A 16,507-nucleotide genomic window follows, 5' to 3' on the forward strand; every position below is an offset into this window, starting at 1 on the left:
CAAAAATGTATACGGAAGTATAAGAGACCCAGAATTTCCAAAGCAGTCCTAATTTAAAAAAAAAAAAAAAAAAAAGAGGCATAACTCTTCTAGACTTCAGACAGTGCTACTAAGCCACAGTAATCAAATCAAAACAGTTTGGTATTAGTACAAAAACAGACATATGGATCAATGGGGAGAAAGCCCAGAAATAAATAAACACACACATATGTTCAATTTACTTTCAACAAAGGACGAAAAAATATAAAATGGGAAAAAGACAGTCTCTACATCAAGTGGTGCTGGGGAAGTTGAACAGCTGCATGTAAATCAATGAAGTTAGAACACACCCTCACACCATGCTCAAAAATAAACTCAAAATGGCTTATAGGCAAACAGAAGACATGACACCAAAAAACTCCTAGAGGAGAGCACATGCAAAACATTCTCTGAGATAAACTGTACCATGTTTTATTGGGTCAGTCTCCCAAGGCAATAGCAATAAAAACAAAAATAAATGAATGGGACCTAATTAAACTTACAAGCTTTCATGCAGGAAAGGAGATCATACAAAAACATGAAAAGACAACCTACGGAATGGAAGAAAATATTTGCAAATGATGCAAGCAACAAGGGCTTAATCTACAAAATATACAACTGATACTGTACATAGCTCATACAACATAACAACAAAAAAGAAAACCCAATGGAAAAATGGGCAAAAGACCTTAATAGACATTTCTCCAAAGAAGACATACAAATAGCTATTAGGCACATGAAAAGATGCTCAAAATTACTAATTATTAGAGAAATGAAAATCAAAACTACAATGAAGTACCATTTCACACCATTCAGAATAGCCAGCATTAAGATTTACAGATAACAAATGTTGGAGAGAGCATGGAGAAAAGGGAACCCGCCTACACTGTTGGTGGGCATATAAGTTGGTACAGTCACTATAAGAAACAGTATAGAGGTTCTTCAGAAAATTAAAGTTATAAGTTACCATATGATCCAGCAGTTCTACACCCAGGCATATACCCAGACAAAACTACAATGCACAAAGGATCCCTATGTTTATAGCAGTAATATTTACAATAGCTAAGACATGAAAACAACTGAAATGTCCATCAACAGAAGAATGGATAAAGAATATGTGGTACATATATACAATGGAATACTAAAAAAGAATGAAATAATGCCATATGCAGCAACACGGATGCAACTAGAGATGATCATCCTAAGTGAAGTCACAAAGAAAAAGACAAATACCATATGATATCACTTATATTTTGAGTCTAAAATATGGCACAAATGAACCTATCTACCAAACAGAAACACATTCTCATAGAGAACAGACTTGTAATTACCAAAGGAGGGAGGGAGAGGGATGAACTGGGAATTTGGGTTAGTAGAAATAAACTATTATAGTTAGAATGGATAAACAACAAGGTCCTACTGTGTAGCACAGGGAACTATATCCAATCTTTTTGGATAAACCGTACTGGAAAGTAATATTTTTAAAATGTTTACATGTGTATTATTGACTGGATGAAAAAAAAAAAAAACTTTGCCAGAGAGTAAAAATTAGCATAACATTGTAAATCAACTATACTTCAAATAAAAGAAAAAAAGAATTGAGTTCCCTATCACTGCAGGTGAGCAAACAAAGAAATGATGACAACCAGTAAGGGATGCAAAAAGAGTTTCCTGATTCAGAGAGAGATTCAACCGGTTGACCCCTAAGTACTTTTCATGCCTAAAAATCTATAAGCTTTTGAAATTTAGCACTAGGACATTCTGTAAACTGAAAAAGCATACACTATCAGAAAGTTTTAAAAAATCATTCTTATATGATGGTCTAAAAATATGACTGTTCATTAAATTCTATGAGCAATAAACCTTGAAGATTTAATATGAAAGAACAGTCCTTTTATATATGTATGTGTGTATACAGACATATACATATACATACAGACTTATGCTCATGCTAAGTCACTTCAGTCATGTCTGACTCTTTGCGACCCAGTGGACTGAGCCCACCCAGGCCCTCTGTCCACAGAATTCTCCAGGCAAGAATACTGAAGCGGTTTCTGTGCCTTCCTCCAGGGGATCTTCCCGACCCAGGAAATGAACCCATGTCTCCTGTGACTCCTGCATTACGGGATATTTACCGAAGCCCTATGTATACATACATACACACATACATACATATATATATATATATATATATATAGTTTACATATTATATATGGTTTATATCTGAACAAAATGCACTTATAAACTCAGACTAGGTTTCAAAAGATTAACTCTAGACAAGCAATAATTCAATTTTGTTACTGAAACTCCTTAAAGGGTGTGTGTCTGTATGGATCACTTTTAAAGGGACGTATTTACTGTAGTGTTTGGGTTAACAAAATTAGCAGAAACAAAATAAATATAGGGAAGAAGGATACAGTCTAAAGTTAGGGTTAAGACACCATAATGACTCTAGAAGTGTTTGTGATGTTAAACAGCTTTGTAACTTTGGACAACACATTTTAATCATCAGGCTCTAGTTTTCTCAAATATCAAATAAGGCTATGGTTCTCAAACTTTAGAGTACATGAGAACCACTTGGTGGGCATATTAAAATCTTCAGAGTTTCTGATTCAGAAGATATGAAGTAGGGTAGAAAATTTACATTTCTAAGTTCCCAGATGCTGCTAATTTAGTCAAGGAACAGCACATGGGATGCTGCTAATTTAGTCAAGGAACAGCACATGGAAATGGAATAAGAATTGAGAAGATGATGGTAGTTACCAATCCTTAATACTTCATAGCTGCAACAGAGAGGGTAGCCAGCATCTAATAAACTACATCCAAACTGTAATTATCTATAAAATTAAAAATTCATTTGATCTGAAGAAAGAGTTCCCCTTTGGATTTCAACAGAGATTTTTGAACATGCAAAGATTCTGTAGTACTTACGTCATAGCTTGATAAATGGATTCAATCCCATAACGCATGGCAAATTCATCGACTATTTCTTGAGAGGCGTCATCAAAGAAAACTTTCCAGGCTTCATCCCCTTTGACCTCTGGGATTTTCACTCCACCATTAGCTTTCACTTCAGTCAAGTAATGGAACAAATTCTAAAAGTAAGTGTTTTTCAAATGTTCAGTTTCCTCAAACTAGGCCTGACATATTTAACTGTAACTTTCAGTAAATTATACTTATATTGTAATTGCATCTAATGTTTCATCAGAATCTATAAACAATAGCAATATCTCAAATTTTCATTTTACTGAATCTCATTTTAATGCAAATTCTGATTTTATTTCTGTCTAGGTCTATACAGAATCAATGATTTAAATGTTTCAGATATAGTGTATCATTTTAGAAGGAAGTAAATGGTTTTGCCAGTAAATATTTCTACATGCTAGCACAGATTTTGTATTCATGGGCTCTGAATAAATTAAAAAGCTCTGGATGAATAATGTGTTTTGACTATGTTAATACAAAATCTAGATATGCAAATAAAACTAAAGCACTTCGGCTGCAAAATGGTACAAGTCATGACAATGAATTCAGGCTGAAAATAAATATTTTTACAATTTTGTAATGAAAAAAAAATTACTACATACAATTCCTTTTTGCTTCTAAGAAGTTTAGAAACTGCTGCAGCATGGGTTATTTAAGGACCCTTTCTGAACTGGATTTCAGTTCTTTTGGGTTCTTGGACCCACAGAAGAGACTCTGAAAAGCAAAGCATGATGCTATTCCTGTCATTCCAAATCTCTGCCCGCATTTTATGGCCAGAGTTGGCTCCCTATCCTGCCAGTTCAAGAGATTTATTGCTATTGGTCTAAAAACTGAACCACTTTTCCTTTTTTTTATAATTTTATTTTTAATTAAAGGATGTTTACTTTACAATATCGTGTTGGTTTCTGTCATACATCAAATGAATCAGCCATAGGTATACAAATGTCCCCTCCCTCTTGAGCTTCCCTCCACCGCCCACCCCATCCCACTCCCCTAGGTTGTCACAGAGCACTGCATTTGGTGAACGACCTTCCTTAATGGATTATCACTGGTTAGTCTGTACTCAGGAGATTAAGTCTTGGTTCTATCTCTAATTACTGTGGAATGTGTAAATGACTTAAAAACTGTTCCTTGTTTCCTTCTTTAGTGAAAGGGAGATGCAAATAATTACATATACATTTTCATAGATATACTTAGGAAAAATCATGTGCAAACAGCAATGATTCTCCCAGCTATCTGTTTCTTAGGAAGGCACTTTGTCTGTACCTCTTTGAACAGGGGGAAAGGTATAGTCCTCAGCTTCACCACATATTTTTTGATACATGGGATGTGTCGCTTGCATCATGGAAAAGCTCCGGTGACATGTCAAACTAAGCTTTCAGTTGCAAAGCATCCAGTAGAAGCCCAAGATTACTTGTCTGTGCATGGACACTGAGGCACAAAAGGGAAGTAGCGTGTCTGCCCTTTTGATTCAGTCTGAGTGGTCTCTACTTCTTTCTAAGCCAACCAAGCTCCTCTTTTTGCGTAGTATATTCTCTACTATTCATGGGTGCAAACCTACATTCTGATACTTGCTACCCAGATATGTTTGTGGAAAGGGTAGTTAGAATGGTGGAGGGTTCAGTATGTATAAAGCCCTCTGTTATACTCAGAAAAAGAGAGACAAATTTACTGCTAATTACATTGGCTTCCCAAAGACATTTCTACAACATCAGATTTTTCATATTTAATAGACAATAGTCCTAATTAAATCTTCAACAAAACCTGAGCACTAACTCAGAGTTCTCAAAAATTAGCATGATTTGGATCTTCTCCTCCATTATTAAAGTAGTGATACTATAGATTTAATGTTTCCACAATATCATGACTTATTTCTTCATTGAATGCTTTCTAACCAACTTCTTCCTCCCTGGAAGGATGGTAATTTGCTCTAGTTGTTCATTTTCATCTCATTGCCTTGTTTATTAAAACTTGCCTCAGATGCTTGTTCTAAACCTCAGTCTAAGACAACCAGCCCTCTCCTCAGGGGGCAATATAAAGCCTATGTGATACCCTAACACATCACTTGCTGTTGTAAAGAATAAGAACTTAAGGGACAATTTCACAAACCTAATTCAATTCTACTTTTAAAACAAATATTTTGTTGCATTATCTCTAATCAATGCAATTTTTTCTAGGTCTTATTATTAATATAATTCAAGTTACTTACCTCATGTAGACATGTATATTGTATATGATATGGAGCAACTTTCTCCTCTCCTTTTATTTCCACATTAATTTTCAGTCGAATGGCCCCAGACACAGCTGATTTATCTGTCCGTTTCTCTGATAAAGCAGAAAGTAATTGGTCAGTAACTTTTGACAATATCATTTTTCTTATACAAGATCTCAAAAGCTTAAAAAAAGGCTTATATTGCTAAAAGTAATTTTTTAAGATCAGGCTTGATTAACAATAATGATTCTGCTAAATACAATTTAAAGTAATGCACCTATATGTCATTGAGATTGTCAAAATGTGATATCAAATAAAAAAGCTTAATCAGACGATTCTACCATTCTGATACAAATTTCCATGTACTAGATCAGTTAAGATGATAAAAATTAATTATTTGGGCAATTAAAAGCAAAATAACTAAAAGATAAAATTAACCAGGAGAGTACTTTATCAAAAAGTCCCATTCTTTCTGTCCTTGAAAAAGATGAGTCAAAGCTCTAACAAAAACATCCGTTAATAGTTTTCTGTCAGTGATTCATGAAGACCTATGGTCTACAACCTGTGTTTACCTATAAGTGTTAGATTCTTTCTTTGTTTGAATGGAGTCAATATGTAGTCAATTCAAATAACGTGTGTGTAATATATTTGTATATATGCATCTAATATGAACTTAGGGATAGCTTTGGGAAAAAGATAAACATAGCCACAAAATTTCTAGGGTGAATGTAGGTAGGAGACCTATGACTGATACCTGCTTCCCTGATGAAACGCATAAAGAAGGAAGCTGATCCATCTGAAAAACCAAAGATGAAAAGGGAGAGCCACACCAAGTCAGCGGTGAAGACTTCTTTAATTGCCCCTCTTTCTAAGCATTACTATATTTCTAGCCAAATAAGATACAGTTAAATCATGAAGTCTACTTTCCTCTTGTGGAATGTCTGCTGATTTTTCATGGTTAACAGTTAATAGTCACTGTTGCTGAGAGTCTTCTCTTAATGCTGGGCTTATGAGAGTTTCTCCTACTGGCTAGGAGAGAGTTGATTCTCAACAAATGCTTAAGTTGTCTGCTGCAGCCGAGAGAAAGTTAGGTCTTCAGATCTCTTTGTCACAGACCTTTCCCCAGGATCACAGGGAACATTTTAAGTACCATCATCACAATGGATTCATGGGACACAGGCTCTGCTTGGATACCCAGAACTTTTGGCTAACTCCTTCTCTGCATGGTGAAATGAATTCTGAGTGTTGAGGAAGGAGTAACACTGTACAAATAATGAAAATAAGTTCCTAATGGGGATTGAACCCATTATGGATTTTATACAAAGCTAAAACCTGTTTTACCTCTAAAGGTTAAACATCAGTAATGACTGCACAAAAGTGTGAATTGAGGATGAGCAGGCATAGGCATCCATGGTGGGCTGCACTGTGTTTTTCTCTCCATACACTGAAGGACAGTTTCTGCAATAGAGCTGGGTGGCTGATTTTATTAGAAGCATACTCAAATTCTTTTGCAAACTGACTATACCCTTGTACATTTTGTCAAAAGAATAATTTGAGGAATGTCTCTTCTGAATTATAACTCAATTCAACCACATGCTAATTTATCACAGGAAAACAAAAGTGCATGTATAGTCAATTAAATTGCTCTTTAATTAAAACACAACTGGTGAGAATTGTGCAGAGTTAATTGTCTGAAATTTACCCTTTCCTAACATCTGTTTTCATGTATAAAGTTATTTAATAGTATAAACAAGATACAGGAGGATTATCATTATAAGTGAAGCAAAAACTCTATGCCAATAATGGAGAAGCATTAGTTTTAAGAGAGATTTCTTCAAAATAAAATATTTTTGATAATGAGTTTTTAGTCTAGCTTGAATCATTTGTGTTCAGTTATATATCTCTCCTTAACTCAGATGGCCATTAATTCTGTAACCTCATTCCTTTACTTTGCAAAATGCTGTATTACTTGAAGTACGCAGGTTCTAAAAAGTGAAAAGCACTCCTTAATTTGCTAAACTAAGTAGGTATCCTAAAATCAAACATTTCATAATCCTGGAAGTATGTAAACTTTTCTTAGATTCACCACCATATCTTAAAAATGTAATTAAAACCTTTCCAATAATATGATAGGTATATTTTTAGATGATATCCTTTACAGAAAATGAGGTGATCCATATCTTTTTACTGTTATTTAAGTCAGCACTAGGGATTCTAGGTTATTATTCAATTGTGGGAAAAGTCAAATTAAAACTTATCTTTATTTAATTCTTGGTACAATAATAAAATTCCATTTTAAAATTATACCAGTTAAACATTCTCATATCTTCATCATCAGAACAAGCATATGGGTAACCAGCTTTGCATTACTAAAGCCTACGCTTATATCATCTTTGAAAGATATCTAAAATATACTTTTGTTTATTGCCAAAATTCATTAAGGGACTAAAAGGAAATAAATAAGTCAGACATTATTAAGTCACAGGTTGTTTGTTTTCTATACATTTGGCAAAGTTTTTTGAAGCTATACTTTATGAATTAAAAATTCAGAATGGAATAATATTTTTCTAAAAGACACCCATTTGACTCCTTGAAAGAATTTTTTCATCTCAAATTTGCCAGTATCTTTCAATAATATTGAGTTTAAATAATTATCACCTTATTTCCTAATGAAACTTACCTGCCTAAAGGCCAAGTAAATGTTCTAGAAAAACATTAGTTACTTTTACCAATATGGGAATATAATACCTGTCACAGATATTCTGGTATTTTATTTAACATGTTTCAAGTAGACATAAAGATAGCCACCTAAATTGTACCAGACATCCATTTCTCCACTCAGGGTCCTCACTTCTACAATTGTTTGTCCCAGAAAATCATCTGACTCCTTTTTGAAATGTTGCTTCACTCTGGATTTGATGTCATCATCTTCATCCCACACTCTGACTTTGATTCGATCTGTGGAGTTATGGCACTCACTGAAAACAGATGTGGACAAGTTAATAACCATTGCTAACTTCTCTAAATGTCATTTGATGTTAGCAATTTGTTTTAAATCTTATCTAATCCAGAAAGGCATACCACATTGCATAGTAAATAAGATTTCCCATGGACCATTCCATCTATGGGATGTTGCAGGTATCAGAGATATTGAAAAAACGGCTGCAATTGTTAAGTAATGTTAATAAGAGAAAATCCTGCCCCATTCCATGTCTTTTAACTGAAATACATATAACTGGATATGGGTCAGAAATCTGTGGGGTGCTTCGTCTATGATATATTTCCTATTTGCAACAGTTATCTATGGCAACATGTCCATGCTCAGAAAATTATGTATCATGACTGAAAGTGAAGTCACTCAGTCATGTCAGTCTCTCTGAGACCCCATGGACTGTAGCCTATCAGGCTCCTCCATCCATGGGATTTTCCAGGCAAGAGTACTTGAGTGGGTTGCCATTTCCTTCTCCAGGGGATCTTTCCGACCCAGGGATCAAACCTAGGTTTCCCGCATTGCAGGTAGATGCTTTTACCCTCTGAACCACCAGGGAAGCCATGTATCATAAAGCTAATTTAATTGCAATGGGTGTTGAGAAAGTGGACATTACATAGTCTGCCTAATAAGTTAAAAATCTCAGTTAAGCATATAAGACATTGTTAAATCAAGTCATGACCTATGGATGCCCAACATCTCTAAAAATTCTCCTTCTATTTTGGCTATATTTCTCCTTATGTTCCTCATCTTCTCAAAACTTAAGCTTGATAAATCCCATTCTTAGATTCCTTTGTAGTTATGGTCCAGATGTTTAACCTGCATTCAATCAATACCTGAACTCAAATTGAGGAAAGTGAGGCAGTGGTTGTATTGTGTGGTGCTTAATTCTTTTGGCAACAGGGGTGGTGGTCTTTAGCAGTTTGTCATCGAGTCTCTGGTATTCAGTACCGAGGGACAAATAATTGATCAATAGTGGCAAGTGTGTGTGTGTGTGTTTTGCAAAGAAGCCTCATGATATAATTGGACATTGCTTTTGCACAGTTGATTTAGAGGCTGGCCTCTGGCCTCTCTAAAAATTCGTGAGCAATCTGAGTCTATGAAATAATTTTTTTTTCTGCATAATCTAGAGTGGGCTCTGTTGGCTGCAATGAACAATAATGATTAATTTAATAGCTTTTAAAGAGAGAAGAGAGCTACAATAATAGAACTTAAAATGTGGAATTGACTTTGTGGAGGAGATGATGAGGGCAAGCATTAATTACCTCAGGCTTCAAAGCCACTGAATTTTGGAGTGCAATAGCGAAACAGCTGGTCAAACTGTTGCTTGCTATACTTTGGAATCATGGCTACATACCAACTCAAGCTTTTTTATTAGTGTGAATGGCATGAGTAAAATTCAGAATATTGGAATATGCTCATTAAGTCTTGCTGCTTTCAAAAATGTACTGCGGTAGATAGAGATGCACTCAAACTATAGCTTGACTGCTCTAAGCAGAGATGCAAGGGAACACAGCTATTCCAAAAGAGGTCACTCTGCTTGTGTCCCACACAACTGAGAATATCACAATTTGGAACTACACAGGGTTGAGGACTGCCAGCTGCTTCTGTATACAAAATGTATGCATACAAGCAGAGGTTTCTGAGTGGAACTTCAAAAATAGATAAAACTGTTACCCCAGGATATTTCAAACACCTTTCTTTAGGAAGTCTCTAAGTGACAATGAAAGGGAACTTAATGGCAAAGATCAGATTAATGGTGCTGCACCCTGGCATACAGTGTTATAGGGGTAGAGGCAGCAGCCATTAGGTTAAGAGAAAGGAATTGGTCAGAACAAAGGAGCCAGTGATAATGAGGTAAATTTTCCAGGGGTATGTGGTTACTTAAAAATTGTCTTGAAGCTCACCTCCTGGAAGTCTGATAAAACTTCCCGGGTATGGTATTTTTAAATGTGCCCCGGGGTTGCTACAGGCTTTATTTAAAGTAATTTCTGGGTCCTTGAACTCACAGCAGTAGAAAGTGGACTCCACGTAGAACCTCTTCCCAGCTACTGCTACTGCTGCTGCTAAGTCACTTCAGTCATGTCCGACTCTGTGCGACCCCATAGATGGCAGCCCACCAAGCTCCCCCGTCCCTGGGATTCTCCAAGCAAGAGCACTGGAGTGGGTTGCCATTTCCTTCTCCAATGCATGAAAGTGAAAAGTGAAAGTGAAGTCGCTCAGTCGTATCCGACTCTTAGCGACCCCATGGATTGCAGCCTACCAGGCTCCTCCATCCATGGGATTTTCCAGGCAAGAGTACTGGAGTGGGGTGCCAGCTAGGAAGACCATAAACCTGGATTTCCTAGGATGGTCCCAATTTATGGTTTCGTAGATACACAATGCCCTTTAATTCTTTTTAGAGCCCTCTTTCATTTACTTTCATTTTACACAGCTTCTGTGTAGAATGCAGGCATTGGCCCATTGGTCAAGCGAGGCCCCCCCAGATGTAGAACCAAGGACTTGGAGAAAATATATAAAAGAAATTCACCAAGAAGTGCTAAGGCCTGCCAGATTGGCTAGCCAAGTAACGACTTCTGTTGCTAGTATCAGAAGTCCTGAATAACCTGCTAAGCAAGACTCTATATTTGCTATGTACCACTGACAGTCATATGCTTCCCTTGTTCCCTGTTACTGAATGAGACTTTTTTTTTTTTTTTTTTTTAGGATAAGCTGCTTTTATCCTAATTTCTTTTCTCTTTACACTAATATACTGGGGATGTTTGAAGAAGAAGATTTATCTTTAATTTATAGACTTAGGAATGACAAAGAACCAAACCTGGAGGTGATAAAGAGATTACCCGAAGATCCTAGACTTCATACTTAACCCAGTAACTGGATATAATTTGGGGACCACCTACCTTGGAAGACAGAGGATGGGTTCATTACGTTTAAAGTACATACAGAGATGGAAATTCCATGAATAAATATTGAATGCTCAAAGAGGTGGAAGGTGACAGATACCATAAGTTCATTCAGCCAATAATTTTTCAAGCGCTCCTTGCCTTTCCTACTTCTGTGCAATATCCTAGTCTCCCTTGAAACTAGAGATGACCACTTGACATCGTTCTACAATGAGATATAAGCAAAAGTCTTCTGGCTCTGGCTCTTCTATTTTCTTCTTTTATTCCTCTGGAACATGGATGTAGAATATCTTCCACAGAAGATGATAAAATGAGGAACATAGATTAAGCTTTTCACTTTGAAGGGATAACAGAGTTACCACTGTTGTTGTTCGGTTGCTCAGTTGTGTCTGACTCTTTGCGACCCCATGGACTGTAGCCCACCAGGCTCCTCTGTCCATGAGATTATCTCAGGCAATGCTGGAGAGGATTGCTATTTCCTTCTCCATACTAGCCCTCAAATGCCTGGAATTCTTGTTGAATGAAATCTCTTTTTGACTAAGCTACAATCATGGCTTAATAAGAAGTGTAATAAAATTCTAACTGAATCAGTGGGAAAATAATTTAAAAATCTACCAAGTTCATTTTGTTTGATTATATACACAATGGTTTAAAATGTTTAATTTGTTAACTCTTACTATTTTTATACTTGCTGTGTTTTATGTCATTCCTTAACTATTTAGCATGTGTTTCACAAACTTTGACTTTTATGAAAATACAAAGGTTTATTATTTAGATGGGAAACTGTATGCTCATTTAGGAAAATCTGACAGAAAGATATTTTACACACAAGAGAAAAATCTATCACACATAACTCCCATGAAATCTTACTCTATTAGATCGTTTCCACCTTGATTAATTAGCTGACAAAGATTCCTGTTTTAGTTCAACAGCTTGTGATTTGCCTTTCCTATAAGAGGAGAATAAGATATTTTGCTGCATACTCTTGGTAAATAAAGTAAGCAGTGTTAGGACAATTTTCATTGTACTTTTTTCTTAACTAAAAACAATGTGCATCTTAAAGAGTAGTTAATATGACCAATTTTATGTTTTTTCATTATTAAAGACAGGAATGGCTTTGTTTCCATGGGAATAAGTTATTTTATTCATTCCCAAGTTAAAGCAAAGCATTTCACTCTTTGGAACTCAGGATTATTACGTGTGTTTATGTTCTGTTTTGTCTTTCTGTTTTCAATTTGCAGGTACCCTAATTTCTGCACAGCCAATCACTATTTGGCCAATATTCTTTTGGCAGCCATCCAAAAGGCTAATTTCTTTATAATTACTTATACCAAATTTTCAAATGGTCACTGCATTTTTTTTTTTTAGATTTAGTTTCCTGGATATAGCCTAAATACATAGCTCCTATAATTAAGGCAAAATAAAGACAAAAAGCAAATAAAAAAACCAAACAAAAATAAAACCCAAACCCAAGTTATCGAAGTTCAACCTATTCTGAGAAGGACTATTTAGCCTAAAGAGATGCTCATGAATTTCATAAAGCCTGATTTCAATAGAACAACAATCTCTTGCTGAAACAGTCATCCTCTGATGGGAAGTCATTATGAAAGTAGTATATAAGCAAAGAGTCATTCAAAAATGAGAAATGATCTATAGTTGAACTAGCTATAATGAAGCAACTAAAATAATCTCACACAGCAACTATACCAAGAAAAAAACCAATAGTAAATGAAGTTGCAATTAAAATCATATTCTTCAAGAATCTGTAATGAAATTTCTATAATATTTTAAATGTCATTGTATCAGATTTTGTTAATAGACACATAAGATAGATATTTAATGTATATATAAATGTGAGTTTATATACATATATACACATATATATGCATTGAAACAATCTGTAAGGTTATATTCAAAATATAGGTGGTAAGATCAGTGAAATTTTTTTAGTCTTTATCTTTTTGTTATAATCAACAAAATTTTGTATTTTTAAAAATCTAACAATCATAAATAATCTCTTTCAACTCAAGCTGGAAGGCAGGGAATTGATTGAAAAAATCATCAGCCAGAAACTTGCAAGAGCCATCCAGAGGCAAAGCAGCAGCAGCCTTTCCAACAGTAATTAAATTCTCTAGTTACAGCTTAATTCCTTAAACTCTGACCACCAAATGGAAATATGAGAGACACTTGATGCACACATTTCCTGTCAATGATTTATTATGAATTATGTAACCCAGTTCCATCACAGCATAGGTGTCTTATTATTGAATCAAGAGCCCTAACCCTATTATCTTTCAATTGTATTAGAGCAGATAGACAAACTCTAAGTTCAAAACCAGTGCCAGTACACAGGGACTTTTCCCACTACATTTATCAAGGGCATTTAATTATGGGAATTTGAATTGACCAAAAAAAAAAAAAAGAAAGAAAACACCACCAGTCCTCAACATGTCCCTTTTGTTTAAGTTTTTCTGATGGTTTTCTATGTAGTAACCGGGTGTTGTAGATCTATTCTAGTACTGTAATAGATCAAAGAACCAAAGGACAAAGATACACCAATCTGATATGATACACCAATTTTGCTGCCCCACCTTAAGCCCTACAATTGGATCATTAATACCTCAAAGCCCTTTGTTCTGTTTTTTATATCTAATGTTTCCTTCACAGGTACTAATATTGCAGATAAACTTATTTTAATAGCTGTTTTAAGTATTATTTGACATTAAAGATGATAAAATATTAGTTATGTTAAAGTAATAAAAGTAAGAAATTTTCTTATTTAGAAAAATTCTTCATGTCAATTTTGCTGTGAAAAGAGAGACCACTTAGGGAGAGAAATCAGAAAACAGGAAGGTCTATATGATACCACTTATATGTGAAATCTAGAAAACAAACTAGAGAAGAACAAAATAGTGCTTACCAGGGACCCAGAAGATGGGGAAATAGGAGACATGATACTTAAAAGTACAAAATAGTAGCTAAATGAGTCCTAAAGATCTAATGCACAGTATAATAAATACAGACATTGATATTATATTATACTCATCAAATCTGCTAAGAGACTAGATCTTAATAATACCATGACAAAAAAGTAATGATAATCATGATATGTGATAGAGGAGCTAGTTAATGCTACAATGGCAACCATATTATAGTATACATGTATAAATCAACCTGCTGTTCCTTAAATTTATATGCCAAATATAATTTTTTTAAAAAGCAATGGCATATATAGAAAACAGAAGGATCAAACTACTGTCTCAAAAAATAGGAGAAACATAAATGAGTGTGAGTATAAGATAGTGTGCAATAAGGGTGGTTTCTATTCACCACCTCCCTTGGTTCACCAAACATTTTTCCAGCTCAGACACTTTTTCATTGTGTTTCCGAGGGCAAGGATGTCTTTTACCTAGTCCTCTACCTGATGAACATCTACCTGCCTCTCAATACCTGATAGAAGATCACCTCTGTATGAAAATTCCCTAAAAAAACATTTTTTCCAGTCCCTAGCACCTAGAGCAATTAGATATGAAAAAATTATTTACCAAAAATATAAGAAAATATCATTGGTCAGAGAAATCATACTCTTCATACTATTGTTCTTTAACTATTACAAATGTGCATATTCCAATTAGTGGCTACTTGTATAGCTGAAAATTAACCATTTGCTTGAAGTTGGGAGAAAGATTCACTTTGGAAAAATGTTTGACATTGGATTCAAAGCATTATCTTTCTAAATCTGACTTTTCTTTAAACAGTGACATGCATTTTGCTTTCTAAAACTAACTTGTCCGAAGATAAACTGCCTGTCAATGATCTGTAGGGCAGAAGATAGTCAGTTCAGTTCAGTGGCTCAGTCGTGTCCGACTCTTTGCGACCCCATAGACTGCAGCATGCCAGGCTTCCCTGTCCATTACCAACTCCCAGAGTTTACTCAAACTCATACCCATCGAATTGGTGATGTCATCCAACTATCTCATCCTCTGTCATCCCCTGCTCCTCCTGCCTTCTATCTTTCCCAGCATCAGGGTCTTTCCAAATGAGTCAACTCTTTGTATCAGGTAGCCAAAGTACTGGAGTTTCAGCTTCAGCATCAGTCCTTCCAATGCATATTCAGGACTGATTTCCTTTAGGATGGACTGGTTGGATCTTGCAGTCCAAGGGACTCTCAAGAGTCTTCTCCAACACCACAGTTCAAAAGCATCAATTCTTTGGCACTCAGCTTTCTTTAGAGTCTAACTCTCACATCCATACATGACTACTGGAAAAACCAAAGCTTTGACTAGACGGACCTTTGTTGGCAAAGTAATGTCTCTGCTTTTTAATATGCCGTCTAGGTTAGTCATAAATTTTCTTCCAAGGAGCAAGCGTCTTTTAATTTCATGGCTGAAATCACTATCTACAGTGATTTTGGAGCCCCTCAAAATAAAGTCTGTTACTCTTTTCATTGTTTCCTCATCTATTTGCCATGAAGTGATGGGACCAGATGCCATGATCTTAGTTTTCTGAATGTTAAGCCAACTTTTTCACTCTGTTTCACTTTCATCAAGAGGCTCTTTAGTTCTTCGCTTTCTGCCATAAGGGTGGTGTCATCTGCATATCTGAGGTTACTGATATTTCTCCCAGCAACGTTGATTCCAGCTTGTGCTGGAATCCAGCCCAGTGTTTCTCATGATAATATTCTGCATATAAGTTAAATAAGCAGGGTGGCAATATACAGCTTTGGCATACTCCTTTCCCTATTTGCAGTCTGTTGTTCCATGTCCAGTTCTAACTGTTGCTTCGTGACCTGCATACAGATTTCTCAAGAGGCAGGTCAGGTGTTCTGGTATTCCCATCTCTTGAATTTTCCACAGTTTGTTGTGATGCACACAGTCAAAGCTTTGGCATAGTCTATCAAGCAGAAGTAGATGATTTTCTGGAACTCTCTTGCTTTTTAAATGATCCAGTGGATGTTGGCAATTTGATCTCTGATTCCTCTGCCTTTTCTAAAACCAGCTTGAACATCTGGAAGTTCACGGTTCACATATTGTTGAAGCCTGGCTTGGAGAATTTTGAGCATTACTTTTTACTAGCGTGTGAGATGAGTGCAATTGTGCGGTAGTTTGACCATTATTTGGCATTGCCTTTTTTGGGATTGGAATGAAAACTGACTTTTTCCAGTCCTGTGGCCACTGCTGAGTTTTCCAAATTTGCTGGCATGCTGAGTGCAGCACTTTCACAGCATCGTCTTTCAGGTTTTGAAATAGCTCAACTGCAATTTCATCACCACCACTAGCTTTGTTCGTAGTGATGCTTCTCCTTATTGCCAAATTCAGACTTAAATTGAAAAAGTAGGGAAAACCTGAAGATCATTCAGGTCTGACCTTAACCAATCCCTTACTATTATACAGTGGAAGT

At 35.6% G+C, this 16,507-nt stretch overlaps 1 protein-coding gene across 3 annotated transcripts in view; it reads right to left on the reverse strand.

Annotated features, from left to right (window-relative positions):
• The window catches only part of UNC13C (unc-13 homolog C), an 860,874-nt gene that overhangs the window by 328,765 nt on the left and 515,602 nt on the right, over nucleotides 1-16,507 (reverse strand). For all 3 annotated transcript variants that reach the window (XM_055537914.1, XM_055537913.1, XM_055537912.1), the window contains 3 exons: nucleotides 8,024-8,193; nucleotides 5,213-5,328; nucleotides 2,950-3,113 (listed from right to left, as the gene is read on the reverse strand). In XM_055537914.1, the coding sequence (XP_055393889.1) occupies nucleotides 2,950-3,113; nucleotides 5,213-5,328; nucleotides 8,024-8,193 (450 nt within the window). The remainder of the gene's footprint in view (nucleotides 1-2,949; nucleotides 3,114-5,212; nucleotides 5,329-8,023; nucleotides 8,194-16,507) is intronic.

The sequence above is a fragment of the Bubalus kerabau genome, chromosome 10, assembly GCF_029407905.1.
Source record: "Bubalus kerabau isolate K-KA32 ecotype Philippines breed swamp buffalo chromosome 10, PCC_UOA_SB_1v2, whole genome shotgun sequence".
Classification (NCBI taxonomy): Eukaryota; Metazoa; Chordata; class Mammalia; order Artiodactyla; family Bovidae; genus Bubalus; species Bubalus kerabau.